General features: G+C 34.5%; 1 protein-coding gene and 1 long non-coding RNA gene across 2 annotated transcripts; both read left to right on the forward strand.

The window, feature by feature from the left end:
• The first annotated feature begins 3,186 nt into the window (after positions 1 to 3,186).
• Positions 3,187 to 5,290, forward strand: LOC128552410 (uncharacterized). The gene is made up of 3 exons (XR_008369069.1): positions 3,187 to 3,337; positions 4,464 to 4,636; positions 4,980 to 5,290. It is a non-coding gene; the product is annotated as an uncharacterized LOC128552410 (long non-coding RNA).
• A 241-nt stretch (positions 5,291 to 5,531) lies between these two features.
• On the forward strand, positions 5,532 to 11,298 carry LOC128552409 (uncharacterized). The gene is made up of 5 exons (XM_053533446.1): positions 5,532 to 5,594; positions 6,546 to 6,622; positions 8,110 to 8,199; positions 9,191 to 9,295; positions 10,688 to 11,298. The coding sequence occupies exons 4-5, from the start codon at positions 9,290 to 9,292 to the stop codon at positions 11,099 to 11,101; spliced, it is 420 nt and encodes a 139-aa protein (XP_053389421.1). The 5' UTR covers positions 5,532 to 5,594; positions 6,546 to 6,622; positions 8,110 to 8,199; positions 9,191 to 9,289; the 3' UTR covers positions 11,102 to 11,298.
• Positions 11,299 to 19,548: the final 8,250 nt, after the last annotated feature.

The following is a 19,548-nucleotide window of genomic DNA, read 5'->3' on the forward strand; positions in this document are numbered from 1 at the left end:
AGATTTGGGAGAGGACTTTACAATGATGCTACAGAGCGAGTTTAATGAAGATCCATCAAGCAGTTCATGAGAAAAAGTCATTGATGTGTATTTCTAGATTTACCTTTGAAAAGAACCATTCCCGGTTTGAAAAAACTTTGAGGTCACTTAGAATGATGCTTAAGACCTTGTATCACCTTTTTAGCCTTGACATTATCAAATCCTGCTCAGCTGATTAAACATAATTGTGTTACTAGGTCTTAACTTTGGGTAAATTGATTTACCTTCTAAAACTTTAACATTGATATTAGAGGTTTTCTTATTGTTATTTAAAACATATTACTTTCTTGGTCACCATAAGAATCTAATAAAATATGAGGGTGAGTTGGGAATATAAAATATCCCAGAATAATCTTAACTTCTATTTAACCTTTAGCCTGCTGGCGGTAAGTGATTATGCCTTTGCGACCAGTGCAGGCTGATCATGGGTCTGTACTGTTCGCTGTTCAGTCAGTAAATTTTCAGTGAACACCCCTTTGAATAATAAATGGTATTGCCAAAATTGAATGATGGAACATAAGGGTTAAGAATATGTCTCCTGTTATCCTTGCATAATATCAAGGCAATCTATATTAATATGAAAATAATATTATTCCTAAAAACAATTTTTTCTTGAATACTATCAGCAGTGTTCAGCATAAAAACCTTAAACAATGGTACAGTGGACACTGCGTATAAATTGATCAAAAACGCTCGGAAGGACAAGCTGCTAACTAATAAAACAAGAGCTGTCACTATTGGCTACAAATGCCCCAAAAGCATGCCCAAGAACGCTACAGTTGTCTGCGCAAAAAACACATATCATTTCGTGACCTTGACATTGGCCCAAGAGGCCCGGGTCATAAGAGTGACACACCTTGTCAATATGATTAACATTTGTGTCAAATATTATTTTCAAATCCCTTGACAAATGGCAGAGTTATTGACCTTGGAGCTAGGGTCTGTGTCTTGCGCATGACACGTCATCTCAATATAACATTTATGCCAATTAATTTTAAAATGCCTACATCAATGGAGTTATGGACCAGACAAAAAAAAACAGACCATGTCAACCTTTAACCTATAAGTGTGACCTTGACCTTAATTCTAGGGGCCTGGACCTTGCGCATGACACGTTGTCTCATTGTGGGGAACATTTATGCCAAGTAATTGTAAAATCCCTTAATGGATGGGACAGTTATGAACCGGATACGAAATAGACCCTGTTAACATTTAACCTCTAAGTGTGACCTTGACCTTGGAGCTAGGATTCTGTGTATTGCGCTTGACACATCGTCTCATTATGGTGAACATTTACGCCAAGTTATTTTAAAATCCCTTTATGGATGGCAGGGTTACAGCCGGGGCAAATATTTACACAGACGGACGGACCGTGCGATTTAAATATGCCCATCTTCGGGGGCAGAAAAAGCAATAAATAAAGTAATAATAAAGATAAGTATACGAAATATACTTTTCATGTGCGTCTGTGAGGGCGGATGGAGGGGGTAGTATAAGTGATACAAAGATACAAAGGTATCCAACGGTCAGAAATACAATCCCTCTGACAGCTGACAACTCCCAACATAACTACTTACACAGGGCCAAAGTGTCCCCATTTGAACAAATAATAAGACCTTATAATGATGTTACAGATCAAGTTTGATGAAGAACCATTTTTTTGCTACATCTCAATTTTTACAATCCCTGTTAAACATCTTCATACGACTCTGTCTCGGTCGCAAGGTCCAGAGTACTGTTTTAATCCTTCCGCACTAGTCCTGCAGAAAGCAGACAGAACAACTGTTAAAGACATCAGGAATGACACAAGATTTACACAATGTCAGTAAATAAATTTCAAATGTAACCAGTCGAAATAGGGATGGCTTCAAACTGGAGACTTCACAATTTCAAAGAAGCCCCTAAGATATTTGCCACAAGTACGCTTAAAAACGAAGTGAAAAGCTGCAGCCGGTCTTGATCACGGAAAGCACTATAAAGATATACAAATAAAACGTTGTACTTTCGGTTTGGTACAATTGTTAATTATCAAACAAAAATCCTAGATTTCAGAGTCTGTCTACCTTCGTGGTCTTATTTTAAATCCTAATGTTTCAAACATTTGAATCAGCGTGGATTAATATAAATGGATTTCGTTTGTTAAGGATTATTCCTCGGACACATACCAGGACGTTCTAAACGTTCAAATGATCGGATTGGAAATCAATCTACCGGCTCCGAGAAGCAATTTTAGTACAAAACAGGAAAATAATGGACCTGCCTCTCAGATACTGTGTATGGAATCCTTATGTCGATTAAATGATTGATTTGAATTAACGGTATGAAGCCGCTATCAGGCAAAATATAATCAATTTGTACAATTACAGAATGCCTTGACAGTTCAAAATACCATATTCTAGCGCAAAATAGGTTAGATACACGAGTTGTCGAATCAATTATGATTATTCATAAATAGAAAATGTACCTTTTATACATTTTACTTTTATTGATACAAATAGGCCGAATTTCAAACTAAACGTTATAACTTTCTCCTCAAGCATGAGACGTTTGTGTCTGATATCTGTTATATGCATACCGTTTTCAAAACTCGTTCGTTATATTATTTTGAGAAGTATATTGGAAAACAACTCTTCTTATTGTTAATCTTACGAATTCGGATATTCACAACATGAATTCTAAAGGAGAACGCTGTAATATATTGGCTGTTTTCAAGTATTTTTTTCTCTTTTTTTTCTTCTTTTTTTCTCAATTAAGTTGAAACTATGAAAAATTTACTTAGTATCTGCAGCTTGATTTTCAAGTTCTTGGTTTGGATATCGGTTTTGGAAAGGATGCACGGTCTTTCTTCAATCCAACATTGCCTCGTATAACCGTATAAAAGTGTAAGAGAAGTTTGAGTAACACTAGACTCTTACTTGCTGACAACAGTCACTAAAGTTTAAAACAACACTCAACTGACTGTACGATGAAGGTAAGGATTGAGGAACTTCACCTGTTGTAACACATTGTTGTGTTTCAAATAATTTATTTCCTTTCAGTATGAATAAAATTGTAGGCAAAGTCAAGTTTTGGAATTTAAACTCGGAACAGGAAGTAAATTAATTTCAGTGAATTATGTTTACTCTAACTAACTGAAATTTACAAAAGTAGAGCAATCAATAATTAAACACATGCATTACAAAGGTTATGATTCGCACCGATAACAGTCGTTGGTCATGTTGCGACTTGTGTTCAAAATCGAAAGATAAGTTTTGTTTTTGTAAAACAGGATGTGATTCAATATAACTAACATTGAAAGGTAAGTTCAGTTTATACACACTATATTATGTAGTATCCATTATGCACTTATAATTTTGAAATGATAAGACTATTTCGGTAAAAACCTAGTTGAATGTACTTGCATACGTCTAAACTCTCTGGATTTATATAAAATGTGCTATAAATTCAACGACAATAAATGAGGCGTGTCTTATCCGCTATCCTCGGCGGTTACCGTAGTATGTTATGAGCTAAAAGTACAGACACGCCTCAATGCCTAAAGTAGATCTATATTAGGTTATATGTATCGTAAACAAATGACGATATAATTAATGGAAATAAATTATAGTACAGTTCGATTACTAGGTCATACGTGTTTATACATGTTTTCAAACCAAAATTTCTCTACTTACAAAATGACCTTTCTACTTTTTGATTATGTTTTGTTTTACCTTCAGCTCACGTTTTTCTTACAAGACACACTTATGGAACCCTGAGTTTAGGTTACAACACGCAATCTTTAATGTTTACAAACATCATGTTTACGAAGAACTGTACAAGTTCGTTTTTGGTAAACATAATGTTTGTAAACATTAAAGATTGCGTAACTCCTTGTTGTTTTTTAAATGTTTTTAGGAGACATATTAAGTATACAGACAACAAAGGTGGTGGTTCTGTGTAGAAACTCGATACATAACGAACGATTGGGTCTCATACCTGTATGTCATGGTATATAATAATCTCTCATCATTAACTAAATGCTATAACACGTCCTTGCGATCTTCCTTTTGTCGCTGCATTTCAATTTTAAGCATCCAGTCAGATGCATTATTTCCATATTTGCATAGATGCACTTGAGAAAGAACATTTTTAAATCTAGAATTACACGAGCTAAGCAAGTTTAACGTGTCATTAAATCCAGCAATAGGGATAGGGATGAAAATATACGTTTCTGAATAATTAAAATAACGTGACTTTTTATATGTGTTTCTAGGCGTCAGATATTCGAATTACAGTACAAAGAAGGTTTCTAACCATATTTCTGTCTGGATAGAACTATTAATAGCGTCAACATTTATAATAAATACATGAAGATATACAAATTATGCAGTGATACTTGAAGTGTGTCTATATTATTTGTAATTCGTTTAATTTGATATTGATAGAAATATATTTTGCTTCCGGCTACAAGTATACCTGAGAGAGGAGAGCAATGTGATGAGCACAAATGGCGGACAAAGACGAAACACCCGAACATTTGAAACAGAAACTAACTAATATTACCAACGATCTTCAAGCTGCTATAAAAACAATTGATACATACACCGAAGAACAACAAGTAAGAGGTCTATGTTCATAAACAAGTCTAAATGTAGTAATCTGCCAGTGATCAAAATAATACAATTTGGAAAAATGTTGGATTGCTTTATAGACAAATGTTATATTCATTGTATTTAGGTAATGTAAAAATAGGGATAACTGTTGAAATGATCTATTCATAAAAGAAATATTCGTTTTGCTTTGAGCCATTTATACTTGTACATAATAACGATGGTAGGTAATTGGCGTCATTAAATTGTAACTTTAATACTTACATATTTATTCGCAGTTCATATAACCAAATAAGATGTTTCTACCGATAGATTTGTGGTTTAATTTCTGTACATTACTCTTTTCTTAAGGTAGCAGAACGAAATAGAAACGAACTTGAAGACTCGAAAAAGAAAATCCTAGTCCTTCGAAGGCAATTGGCTGAAATTGAAGCTATATGTGAACACCATCAATTTACAAACGACTCGTTGCTGAGAAAAAAATCGACAGAGAGAAGCAATAATAGATAAACAAAACAAGAAACTTCAGATGAATGAGAGATTCATTAAACAGCGAGATATAAGAATAACAGAACTTGGAAAGGTTATAGAACATATTACACTGAACACAACTGATGAAAGTACCCTTAACGACATGCAACTCAAAGAGAAGAAGACTACAGAAAGGCAAGAATTGCTTTTGTTAGAGAATCCAAAAGGAATAATTCTGTTACGTTATCAAACAGAAAATTATGTTTCTGTCAAATAATTTTCCATTTATATTGATTTTACAGACCCTTGCAACAAACCAACCAAACTCACAATTCTCTGGTTGTAGCAGAACTCAGTGATGAAAATCGCCCTACAAAACTCGCCGAGAGATTTACAGAACTGTTCGATAATCAGTGGACCGATGCGTTTGAGCAGATGGAAAAAGATTTAGACAGCGAGGAAGACTCAATAAATGTCCTTCTACAGATTCTTCAAGTGAGTTCATTTTATTATGTCTGTAGCAATATAACTGTGCCATAATTGCATACCCTGGAGTGTTCAAAGTGAAACTGTTCACGCCGACGACGACGGACGCCGGACAGTGCCGGGGAGATCACACTAGCTTACCTTGACCACATTGTCTCAGATGCATAACTGATAACGTTGAAGAACTTTTCAGTAAAGTGTAATGAAAGTAGGTCACAAACGCTTGGTGATATGTATAACATAAATACATGTAACATAAATTTTCTCTGACAGACGGATGGACGGAGAGACAAAGCCAAATATATATCTCCCACCGTTAAGTAGTGGCTAGACCGCTTATCATCATTAAGGGCATGTATTACCCCCGCACATATCAACATTCAATTATGTTGAGACGGTCCCCTTGAAATAGCTTCGTCTTAAATCGCAAATGTGTAGTACTAGACCTTTTCGTCGTAAATTAAAATGTTCACGACTACGTAAATGTCATAACACTGGATAAGAACACGTTACAATATTCTATTTATGAATAAGACACAAAATGGGCAGATACTTTATTAGATTGCCTTTCAAACCCACTAAAAGCTTAAAAGCAACGTTGTCCATTGAAAGTAAATAACACTTGTGAACTATAAACGGGTCCTGTTCCTGGTGAAAGTGGACCATGCAAAACATTTTATTTCAAGTTATAATGTTTATGTTCGAACAATGTTATCATCATTTACAGAATATCCCGCTACTTTGAATTTGGCTTCCTCTATGAAAAAGTTTTTGTGATCATTTTCTGTTCTAACATCTAAGTAGATAACACAGCTATTGAGGACTCATTTTACAATTGAAAATTGCTAAAAAGCTTGCTACAGTCAATGGTTTATATGGTAACACATGATTAAATATAACATTTAATTTCCTTTCACTCATATATGAATAATAGATACAGTATTATTGTATACTTTACAGGACACGATTACCTTCTGCGAAAAGAAGCAAAGATACAAACGAAGGAAATTCAATGTATTATTACAAAAAGGCTGGTGGTAAGTATCTTCATTTGAATTTTATCCTTTTATTATTCTGTTGTTTAGCAATTTCATTTTTTACTTGAAAAAGAAAAAAAATAACTTTGTTACCTTAATACTTCCGGTTTTGTTTTGTTATCTGCAGTGAAACGTTATGGTTTTTTTCCCCGTAAAATGACGTTTTTTGAATCGAGAAATATGTTATAAGGAACAAAGAGAAACTATCACTGAGGTATTTGATTTTTATTCTGTTTTACGTGAAACATTATTATTACTACACAAATCTCCTGTTCAGATGTAGCTACAGCACGAAAGTCATATTACACCCCGGGGTGTAAAATGGAGCACCAGAAATCCCAGTCTTATATGCAAGAAAAAAAGTTTTGATCTTTCGGCAGGAAAAACTAACATGTAATAAAAAGAATATTACATTTGTATGGAAGCCCTGGAGGGACAATTGATTTCCGTACTTCCCACTTCTGACTTCTAACTTTTGCACTTCTCACTTCCAACTTATTGACTTCCTACTTCCTACTTCTAACTTCTGCACTTCTGACTTCTAACTTCCACACATCTGACTTCCATCTTCCTGACTTTCGACTTCTGATTTCCAACTTCCACTCTTCTTACTTCCGACTTCTTGACTTCTTACTTCCTTCTTCTTACTTCTGCACTTCTGACTTCTAACTTCCGCACTTCTGACTTCTAACTTCCACACTTCTGACTTCCGACTTCCAACTTCCACACTTCTTACTTCCGACTTCCAAAGAGAGAAAGTTGGATATCAGAAGTGCGGAAGTTGGAAGTCGGAAGTGTGGAAGTTAGAAGTCAGAAGTGCGGAAGTTAGAAGAGGGAAGTAAGAAGTCAAGAAGTCGGAAGTAAGAAGTGTGGAAGTTGGAAATCAGAAGTCGAAAGTCAGGAAGTTAGAACTCAAAGAACCAAACTTTCCACATTGAATTTAATAAACACGTTGAATAATATTGATACAATGCTCGGCAAAGCCTCGCATTTATTATTTTATTCAACTCGTTTGATAAATTCAATACGAAAAGACACTCATATAATTTCACTGTACTTATTGTACCTTATAACATGGAACATTTTCTGGTCACTTAAAAAGGCGTTGTATAGTCACTACCTGACAGACTTTCGTCAACATTTTGACAACTGAAAATACATCTTGCATTCTTACACGCCCATGTATTTATATCATTATCATAAACATAGCTTTTTCCGGCCGGTATTACAATAAAGTGTTTGCTTGAAAACGATCGGATTCTTCGGGTACCATGGTGTTTTTTACATGGCTTTCTGCGAAATAATTATTTGACGAAAATCTAATTAAATTTGCCCAAAGAGACTCTTTCTGAAGGAAAGTTGTTTCCTTGTTGGTTGTTCAAATTTCAGTCATAGCCACAGATCTTTCAGTCTAGGTAACATTATGAACGCTTACAAAAGGCTAACCTTGTACTGTGCTAAAATACATCGATTAATATTTTTTACAGATATCAGGTGACATTCCTGCCGTCGTGAACAAAAACATCAAAGAATTTCGAAGGAACGTTGCAGAATTTTCAGGAAGGCAGATATATAAGGTATACATCTGATGACAGTAGGCTTAAACAAAATTAATGAACATGTCATTTTAAAATAAAGTGCGTTTCCTGTCTTAAGTTTGAAATTATACCAATTTGAAATTATAGAAATCAGTTAATACAATATGTTTGAAGCTAACAAATCGATATCATTCGTTTATAAATTTTTTAATCTAAATACCATCGTTTGGCTAAGGTTTCTTTAATAAAATAGTACCTATCTATTGTAAGAAGAACTGCAAAATCAAATCTAATGCATCTGTTTCGTTATCATTTGCTAACCTCATTCAAAGCATATATGACCTACAAGTGTTTTTTTTTTTGAGATGATGACAATTAAAATGATAACAAATCATTCAGTGACATGAAGCTGCGTCATAGTTCTGTTTTGAACATCTATCCCACTTCTTGAACTTACCGGCATATTTCAGTTGAAACTAAATTTGATCAAAGATCAAAACGATCATAAATCAAGTTGCAGTTTAAGAGCAATGTTTCCGTTATACGTAATCTTATGGTATACAGGTAAGCATTTAAAATATTGTTTTGACATTTTCTGTCATTGACTAAAAACTTCAGCTGAGGTTTAGATGTACATGTAGATAACACGTGAACTCGCCGCTCACAGATGTGGGTTCGAGCATCACTTGGAGCGTAGAATTCGTCATGTGAGGAAGCCATCCAGCTGGCTTGTTTTACCTTCCAGAGTGCACGCCTGTATAACAACAATAAAATCTACGAAATTCATTAAGCTTCTACTTTTTCAGTTAAACTTTGTGATGCCCTGACGTTTCGCGTGACATTAGAGATTGTTTTTCACAAAAACGTATGGCTCCCGCTGTTTTATTTTTCTTCTGTAACATAACACTTGACACAAACTAACTGTATGAAAATGAATCATTAAATTGATAAGGTACATGTCTAATATATTCGTCACCGTGAGATCTGTTTTTAAACGCACTGCTAAAGAGCCTTCCAACATTTGTTGCAGAAGTACCAGGAAGAACTGAGCAGGTCGGTGTCATCAACTGCACGTGTTGCAAGAAGAATTCCTAACTACGTTGAGGAATGCTTTAAAATATGCTGGCTTATGACAGTGAGTTTTCAACAAAGTGATATCTTTTGCTTTGTTATATTTGTTAAGGATGAAGGATCAACTTTTTTCTACAATTAAGAATTTTTTCATACTCCTGTAAATATTAGTATAATATACCTTTAATACGTTCATAACCACTGAAACAAAATACAAGTGACTGTACAAATGCAATGTCCATTTATGCCTAATATTCATTCTAAAGATTCTGATATACATTTCTGGTCCAATATGGTAGTTTCCTTTTTTTTTGATACTTGAAACATGATCTTTGGCAGAAGTGCACGTTGAGCTCGTGTTGTGATTCATGTAAATACAGAATCCATATCCTGTGTTAGTAACTCAAATGTTAATAAATGTAAAATCGATTACCAAGTCATTTTTTTTTCAAAATTGCCAGACTTATTAAAATTAATTTTGACTTTTATTCATGCTCAAAAAAAAATTGTGGAAGAGTTGTTATGACATAAGACCAATTTACATTCATTTATTACGGAACGGTGGAGTCACTGAAAGTATACCGCGCAGACTACAATATAGGCAACCTCATGTGACATCAACTGACAACGTTTTCAATCACATTAGCGTCACACGCAGTACATTTGGTGTCAGGACTTTTACAGATTTTCGATAAATATTAACTAACCACAACTATCCCCAGATACTCATATAAGCTAGTATTGAAAAAACATTGAATACAACTCCTTGATTGATTGATGATAAATGTGCTTTATTAAGCCATAAAGTTACAACATGAATGGTATAAAACAAAAATATAAAACAATTTTTGAAATATCAGAGGGTGTTCAGCCGCCTAAAGTAATATATAAACCAATGTCTATGGCATTCAGTTGCCCCATCTACTTGGACTAGATTTTATTAGCATATATGTGTATACTTAGGTACATGTACCAAAAGACTGTGGAGATTGTAAATTTAAAATATGTACTATATAAAACATGTAAAATGATAGTCACATCAACATAATAATAGAAAAAAAGTACATAAATGACACTTTGTTTTTCTTTGTTTGCTGAAAAAAGGTTAGAGATGTCTAAATTGCTCATTAATTATGCAGTGGTTTTCTGTCCGGCTTATCGTCAACATTTTTGTGTCACTAGTTCAAACGGCACCGCCACAGCTTCGATATCTCTTCCCGACAATCGATTTTCTTCAAATCCGAATAAATTTCATCCGAATACGAGTTTTATGGCCGGTAGTTACATTAATTACAAAACGAACTTCTCGTGCTCATGTGAGAAAGTCAAAGCTTTGAGTATCATGAAAAATGGACGTTGCGTTTTTATTTTTCTTAAGTGTGTATGATTATCACATATTGAAAAATATTAAAAGCTTAAAAGCTCTATGATATATATATTCTTTACATCATTTCAGGTAAATGACCCTCCTGTTGTATTTGGTCCTAATATTTCTGTAGGGGAGACGTTTAATACAGACATGTATACGGCGTATACAAAGAGCGGCAATAAAGTTGAGTTCGTTGTATGGCCAGCATTATTGTTACACGCAAATGGACCAGTCCTTTGTAAAGGTGTAGCTCAAGGGTTGAGTGACGTACGACGTCCAAAGTCTGCTCCATCTCCAGTCAGTCATCAGCAGAAGCAAGATTCATACTCGGAAACAACTGTCGCGACCAAGAAATCGACGTATAATGTACCATCTAGACATGACATAGAAATGTTCATGGAATGGAGGGAAATATTTGGGAAAGAACGTGCAAGGGATTACATTGGTGGCGAGAAATATGACAACATTCGCTTGCACTGCATGCATAATCGCTTGATTTAGCTCAGGCTGATTTAAACAAGCAAACTGAAACGCTACCCCTGGACTGACAAAAGTCAACATATCTTTTTTATCATTTTAAAGCGAGGCGAGTTTCTTTATAATCATAAATTAAAAAATCATATGATGTTTAAAGGGCATGTAGTCCAATATGACTTTATCAAAATGTATATACTTTGATATATAATTATTTTAGGCAGTATGGTAGTTGGAATTAATTTTTTTATCATGTACATTTAAACACATGCCTTAAGTTTTCATCTATTATGTCTACTTGTCGAGCATATTACCGCTGCAAAATACAAGAAGAATCATTTTATCCTTCACCGATGCAGTAATACGTAGTATATTAAGAAATAATATATCTCATTTTGTGATTTTTCGCTGAATAAAATCATTGTTTGGGGTTCAGATGCGAAGAAATTATATGACGAGGGCACATCCTGAGTCATATAATAATACGCATCTGAACGAAATGGTTGCTTTAGTAAACATAAAGCGTACAAAAGCCATTACGATCGCGATTCAATAAATTCCGTCACTAATATTCTTCCATAGAAATCATTCTTCAAAACAGCAAGGGAGTTTTATGTACTTGATGATGGATGCTTTCTCAACATACCTGTGAAATATCGATTTAATCCAGTTACAAATGACCAAGTTATCCATAAAAAGTTTGTAGAATTGTACACAAGCATATTTAATGCTATGATGAAACGTTGAGAAAGCATAGAAATCGGGGCTAACATTAAAACCCAGTTTTTTTTGTGGCTATCTGCAAAAGAGATATGTTCTGAATTGTGTCTGTCCAAAGTATTCTGTAATGATACTAAAAGTTTTTCATTGGGTTAAAAAATCAAGTGCGGGGGGGGTGGGGGTGGGGGTGCAAGTACGTCTTCAAGACAGTAACCGTAACATAAGAACAAAAGGAATGGTATCAATATAGCACTAGACAAAAAACTTCAAGTGGGTCGGATTAAGAGGCAACTAGAACGCAGGTATTTAAAAAATGAAGACGTATGACAATTTTTTATTTGGCGAATATCTGAATTAAAGAAAAATGTATATGAAGTTAATCAACGTAATGGGGACCCTGTGTCTGTTAAAATAGTGACTGATATATACACACTGGTATCTGTGCTGTGGGCGAAGATACGAGTACACTGAAGGATATGGTTATAGTTCCTCGAGGCGACCTTTAAAGTTACATGTGCCGGCGAAGCAAACGACAACGTTGTCACCTGCACCACAGGATATCACCACATATAAAGACCTTAACGGCGCATCAACAACCTACTGGAACACTAGTGCTAGCCGGCAGTGCCAGTCTGAAGTTAAACTGATGAAGGACCAGTTGTCTCAATGAAAGTGAATTTTCTTATAACAGTCTTTACATGTCAGTGAAAAACTTGGGTCTTATCAAATTAAAGCTGTTTCAGACCATGTTAAATTAACAAATCAGATATTGCAGGCATGAAAAGCACTACTGATAATGTGACGTCGATGAAATCGTCATTGCATAAAATTGTTATATGTAACGGTGCCTTGTCGTTTAACTTGAAATGATTCTGAAACGTGTGGGAGATCTGGCATGTTTCTTAGAGAGAGAAAACATATATATTATGTAGTACAAAAAGCGACAGAACAAAATGCACTGAAACAATCAAGTTTAGCGAATATCTTGCGCAGAAAATGTAGCAGCATTAACATCAGGCGTATCTCATTATGACTTTTACAGCAAACATTACCAAGGAGAATCCGATTTTTTATGGTAATGTTTGTGTACCATTCAAGCAAGTTGCGAGTACTTCAGAAGCAATGATCAACAAACTAGCAAATTTTCCTATGTGGGGTCGTATCCTTTTGTGACAAATATATTTGTGAAGACCACGATGTTGGTGATCTTCACAAACATATTTGTCAAATAAGGATACGATCACGTACTCGTTAGAAACCCCATGAGCATAGTCCATAGCCTGAACCGACACGTCACGTTTAACGTATTCTACATTATCAGTATCTATTTCCGGCGCACGTTCATCCGTGTGCTCTGCTTTCTTCGGTGCTCATCTTTGGGTTACTTTCTGAAGTCTGCCCAGCATTTGTGATTTTGTCATTCTGTTACACTATTTTCTCGCACTAGCACAGAGTTTTCGCTGTGCGCAATTAATGCAGATAATATTGAAGGGATTACTGATGCACGCAAATTACAATTTATCCGTCCGTTGTGAAGTTTACCTAATAAATATTTAGCTAGAAAGTGTTCATAATCAAGCAAGTTAGGTACATTAGCGAATATACAGGATTTATTGCTGATATTTATCAAATTTTACTAAAGTATGGTTTATTTTATGTACTTGAAAGTTATGTTCACTCTGACCTATTCTCTGCAAAAGTCCTATGTAAGAAAATAGTGTAACAGAATGACACTGTTATGAAGCATAAACAAAGACTATCTAGCATCAGTATAATAAGTATAATCAGTGAAATTCCATTGACTACTGACCTGTTCGCTGCGGACATCCCGTGTGCTCTCTGGTTGGTATGCAGAAAAATGCGAGAACTAATGCCCTAAGGCTTATGTAAAACTGTTGTGCTAATTTTAGGTTACATTGTTGCAGGTTCTTTTCCAAGAAAATGTCACAAGTGTACTTTATTCTGTGAAAATATTGTTGAGCACATAATATGTAACTGCCCAAGAAATTGCGATTTGCACAAGCAGTTATTGTTGGATTGGATATGTGAAGTTAAAGCCATATGAACAGTGTGTTGATTTGATAAATGTAGGTTAACACTTGATAAACATTTGCAGTTTGCAAATTTCACGATGCTGAAGGTACTTTGTAAGATGCTTATTGAGTATTAATATTACAAATATAAAGTGATCAGACGGCGTATGTTTTAAAATGGGCGGGTACACTGGCGTGCCGACGTTAGGAAGGGGGAGCGGGGGCACAGGGTTTCCATGTGGACAATTTATTACACGACATATTATGACTGATAAGAGAAACCTATGTTCTTATTTGTACTGTTGGTAATGTTCTGTTTTGTTAATTTTCATATTTGAATTTTGGGTTGAAAATATTGTCTAGCTTGGAAAACATTTTAAGTAATATTCCTTTTCAGAATTTTATTTTAGCCAAACATGATATATTTTGATCGACATTCTTGTATGTACAGTTTTGGTAGTTTAAATGTTATTATTCTTGTACTTGTTATTTTTCGTTTTGCTATTAGTCAAATATAGTTAATAGACGCCATCCATTTTTTTTTTTGTACATTTGTACTTTCCTTCACTTTTTAAAGGTTAGTGTTGTAGTGATATTTAGTTTTATTGATAGAAATACCGAAATTGTTTCGGTTTCTCTACTTAACAATTTTGTTTTCGTGTTAATTAATCGAGCCGAATATGAAATGGACAGCCATTTTTTATCTTTATTTTTATCTTAATGTTTATATTTTTTTCTTTTTGCATTAAAAGTTATTTCGTATTTTCTTTGATATATGCATATTAATGTTGGTTACTATGTAGATATTTTCTGTATTTGAATATATATTCAAATCTTAAATAAAGATCTATGTCTATATCTGCTTTCCTTGCAAATTCAATCATCTGTAACAAAATAGAAAAAATTGACTCGCATAGAATTTATATCTTGTGTTACTAGAAAAGCGCGATATAGTAAAATGTGGAATTGTTATTCCACCAAGTGTCTATGAAAATATACACCAACACTGGACACAGTTTGAATGGGTTTAGTGCGCAAGAACGGTAGAACCGCAATTATTTAAAGATACCAAATGAAATGATTTCTAATAGAAACTGATAATTGGTATTAACAGTATACTTAAAGTGGCATTATGCGCATCTTACTGCACATAGTGTGTTTTGGTGAATGTTTTATAAAAGCAGTTTTTGGTTGATGTGCATTTAAATGTGTTGAATAAACGATCATGCCGCATTGATGCTTTAGAAATAAAAAAAATCGGGACTAATAAAATAATATTTATTTTCTTCAATCTTCTACGCAGTGACCTTCCTTACCTATAGGTAAGAGATTTCTAAAGTTGAAGGGAAGCAACTCCTGCGTGTAGTTTGACTTTTCTTAAAAAGACTGCCCAAGTCAAAATAAGAAAAGTCATATTTGGAAAGTTATTATTTCGCACTGGTAACGGAGAGTTTGGTATATTGGGTTAAAAGCTATAATTTCCTCCACCTTTTTACATACACATCTATTTCACGGCTGGATTTTTACTTGAAAAATGCGCATAATTCCACTTTAAATAATAATCTACCTAACAGTACTGTAAATTCTTGATAAATAATAATTACCAGTAAACAACATACAAAAATGTACTTAAAATAAATTCAACATGTTACGCCCGATCTGCTGTTAGCTCTTTTATGGTTTCGGAGCGAAAAATTACTGTCCAGCAGTTTAAACTTTGAGTATTTTTGGGATCAACTGCTCATCTCAATAAAGTCTGCAACTTACTCAAAGTGTTAAAGAACGTCGAGGTTCGGAGAATTCAAAATTTATGAAAACTAACATGCATACTGTAGTGCCCCCGCCCCGGTACTGTACTTTACTTGGGTTAGGGTAAAAATAATGTTAAATTAAACAGACCAAAGGCAAGGGGACTACAGTCTGGGGACTAAGTCCACCAATTATAATACTGTAAGGTTATTCATTTTGGGGATAAACAATATGGTGACTAAACTAGGGTCTGGTCGCGACCCTATAGGCTGGTAGCGCCAAAGACAAGGCTGGCAGCGCCCAAGTTAAAAGGCTGGTAGCACCCGAGTTCAAATTTAGTTCAAAGTTTAATAAAGTACTGACAACGTTCCTTTCGGCTTCAAACAACTTTTATATATGGGAAGCCTTAACAATAAATATTAATTAAAACTGAATAAAATAATCAGTAATGAAATATCTGGCAAAAGTCATGTAGCAGGCGGACCGAGAACCAACTCAACTAAGATTACAGAGTTTTCTATGAGAAAAACAGCCAAATAGATCTACTGCTAATAAATATAACTGTATATTTAATGATAATAAGTACCGTGCAGTTTCAAAGTTTGAATAATTCGTAAAGGTTTTAGAAATGTAAATAAAAAAATGTCTAAGAACAAACTGACAAACAGCCTGACTATACGAGAGACGGAGGCAAAGTGATGATTCTAGCGTTCTAATAATTAACCCTTTGGTATGCATGGTATGCAAATGAGGATGTAGTACCAAATCTAAATAAGGCCAAGGTCGGAAATACCCGGAAAGATCCGTAACCGAGTTGAGGCTACGAACTTACTTCGGCCGACCATGACGTCATTCGGAATACGAACATTTCCTTATATGCAAATAAGGCGGAGCTTAACCTCTAAACTAGTGTAAACAAACAAAGTCGGACAGAAATAAATAATAAAACAATATAGAACGCTACGAATCAACACTACATGCCAAGTACTAAATATCAAATACTTGACAATAAAAGTTAACTATTTCTGCAGAATATGAAGCGATTTCGGTCCGTATAAACAGAGATTTAGTTACCCGGTGCATACTTACAAGAATCCAAGATGGCTGACAACTGTCAAAATTTCAACTGACATAAATTTTTATCAAGCTTTACAATGTCAACAATGGACATAACATGAAAACATCGAGTTAATTTAATACAGCAGGTGATTGTTGATTGAACTGATGAATAACTCAGGCTGACATTGCGTACTTTTATAGAGAATCCATGTGAAAGCTAGAATTACAGTTTCACTAACTAACACAATGGCATGACATAGAGTTCTAACATTTTGAAATGTAATTTAGTAAGCAACAATTTAACAATGCGACTGGTTATCTGTCAATACCAAGAAATGTTACTGAACAATGAACAGTGATTAAAAAGTAACTGACAGATAGCCTGACAACTTTAATATCAACAATAAAAAAACTACTGATAGGCCGTAAATGCAATACAAAACAATTCCATCAAAACAAGGTAGTGAGGCATCATGCCTCACAATACTCTATCATAAAAATGATATTACTCTTACGACAGTAGGAGAAAATAGTCTCTCGAATGCCAGACAGGAATTTTACGTGTTTTTGGCGGTGCTGAATAAACTGGTCTCACAACCCAGGGTGTAAGATGACTGTCAAAATGTATGAATGAATGCGTAAATTCATACACTGCTTTTATAAAATAGTGCTGAAAAGAAACGCATTTGCTTTAGTAATTTCTTTACTGAAAATTACGATATACAAGAAAATGAATCTTATCACTAACTGAAGGTGCGGATGAAAATATCTGGCTCTCGGGTAACTATCGCAGAGCCTAGTTACCGCTTGTAAAGTTACCCCCCCCCCCTCCCCCCCCCACAACCAAACCCGCACACGAGCAAGATACTTCAACCCGCACTTTCAACCAGTAAAAGATTCTTATCATTCTTATAATAGTCCTAATTTCTACGAAACGCACTTGACAGTGTTTTTACGTGACGTCGTCTAATCGGTTTGAATATGCAAATAATGCCGTTAATGCAATGAAATATGGTCATATCCAGACTCGTTATCTTTAAAGCAAAAGACGCTCGTGACTACTCCTTTTATACATTTATAATATATGTATATTGTGACGCCATGTTAAATATACTTTACCATTCCTCCTGCTTTACCTTTATGAATATTACAAACTACAAAGCATACAATGAAGTTGTTAGAAAGAAAAATAAAGGCAAAAGATGCTTACAAAAGATACGGAAAAAAGAGGCAATTGTTAAGTTTAAGCACTACAGAACTACAGAAACGCAGTACTTGACTATTACCATTTCAATTACCTTTTACCGTTTTCATAATTTCAACAAATCAAATTCTTGTGGTCATTATTTTTTTATCTCAACCCATTTTTCAAAACTGACAGCCGTAAACATAATAAAAGTTATATATGTCGAATATATCTCATTTAAGAGGAATCAAAGGTTTCATCAAAATATACTTTGAAATCATTTATATTCGTCTATTTCGCGGATTTCATTGTTCTATTAATATCCCGCCGAAACTTCTCATTCATTTTATATTCAAAGTCTTAAACTCACATCCATATCCCCAAGGAATATCCCTTTTGGTACAGACCACGAAATTACGTGCCCAGCAAATTAAATAATTTTACAGAAGTGACAATGTAAGACTTACCTATCTTAGGTGTGACAGGACAACAACGTTATAATACCTCTACGCCACCCCCGTTTTTGAAGAAGAGGTGTGTATTGTAATTGCTCAAGTCGATATATCTGCCAGTTTTGGTTCCGATCTAGGGAAAGCTTTTGTTTATTGTGGTATAATTTCAAAGGAGGATGTCTGCGATAAATAGACGAGTCGTATTGTTTTTGGAATCAGTAGGTTAATGTCACATTGAGATTGGAAACGGTTTTCGAGCAAGATCAATGATTTGAGAACGCTTTGGCCTACTGTGGTCAAAGTTTGTGGAATGCTTGTGTGTGGTCACTAGATCATCCGAATTTCTTTAGGTCAAAAAGTCACGGTCACAGTGACTGACCTCGATATTTAAACTGGATTTGGAATGTTTTGGACAAGGATTATTAAATTTCTTAACATGATCCCAATAGTTTTCGGGGTTAGTAGGTGAAAGTGATCCGTAGACCGAAAGGAGTGGGAACGTTTGGACTAACAGAGTCAATAACCATAAGACGATTGTGTAAGCTTACTAGATGTCCCCTATTGTTTTTATGTAGAACAGACGTCAAGTTAAAAGCGAACTCGAAACATAAATGTTTTTATCAATAGCTAGAGAATTCGTATGCCTATTAAACTTCACAACTTTAATGGTCAAAAGTGAAAGCATAACTGAGTCTGAACATAATGTGGTGTTAAATGTAGATTTGTTTGTAAAGCAATGTTTTATGCTGAAAGTAATTAAGTCACGATGCAATAAAACTTAACAAAGGTAGATCCAGACATAAAAATCTAACTATTCATTAAACTTACATGTAGCTCTGAAAACAAGGTCATGCGTATCCATATCGCCTAAATTGCACAAACAGGTTCAAAAACATTTTGCATATCAATGGCATCTATCAACAAAATGAAAGAAATTTAAAAATGAAAAAGAAGAGAAAAGTTCGAACCCAACTGTTTCAAGTTCGATACAATGGGGAAAAGTCATATAAATAGTGTTCATTTTGCTAATCTATTATTGGCAATTAAGAACAAAGTGTTGTTCTCATTTTGATTGTTGCGTTCTGGATCTTGTACAATAACCCTTGTTTTAGTTAAAACAAACATCATTTCAGCTGCATATTGAATCTATTTATACCCAATACAGGCTATTGTAGATTGAGTAATTTCGCATAGTTACCTTACTTGTGGTATTAAGAATTCGCAAAACGTGAGTGTTTGTGTTACAATGTAGCACATGATGCAGATCAATATTCA

Source organism: Mercenaria mercenaria, unplaced genomic scaffold (genome assembly GCF_021730395.1).
Source record: "Mercenaria mercenaria strain notata unplaced genomic scaffold, MADL_Memer_1 contig_2782, whole genome shotgun sequence".
Taxonomy (NCBI): Eukaryota; Metazoa; Mollusca; class Bivalvia; order Venerida; family Veneridae; genus Mercenaria; species Mercenaria mercenaria.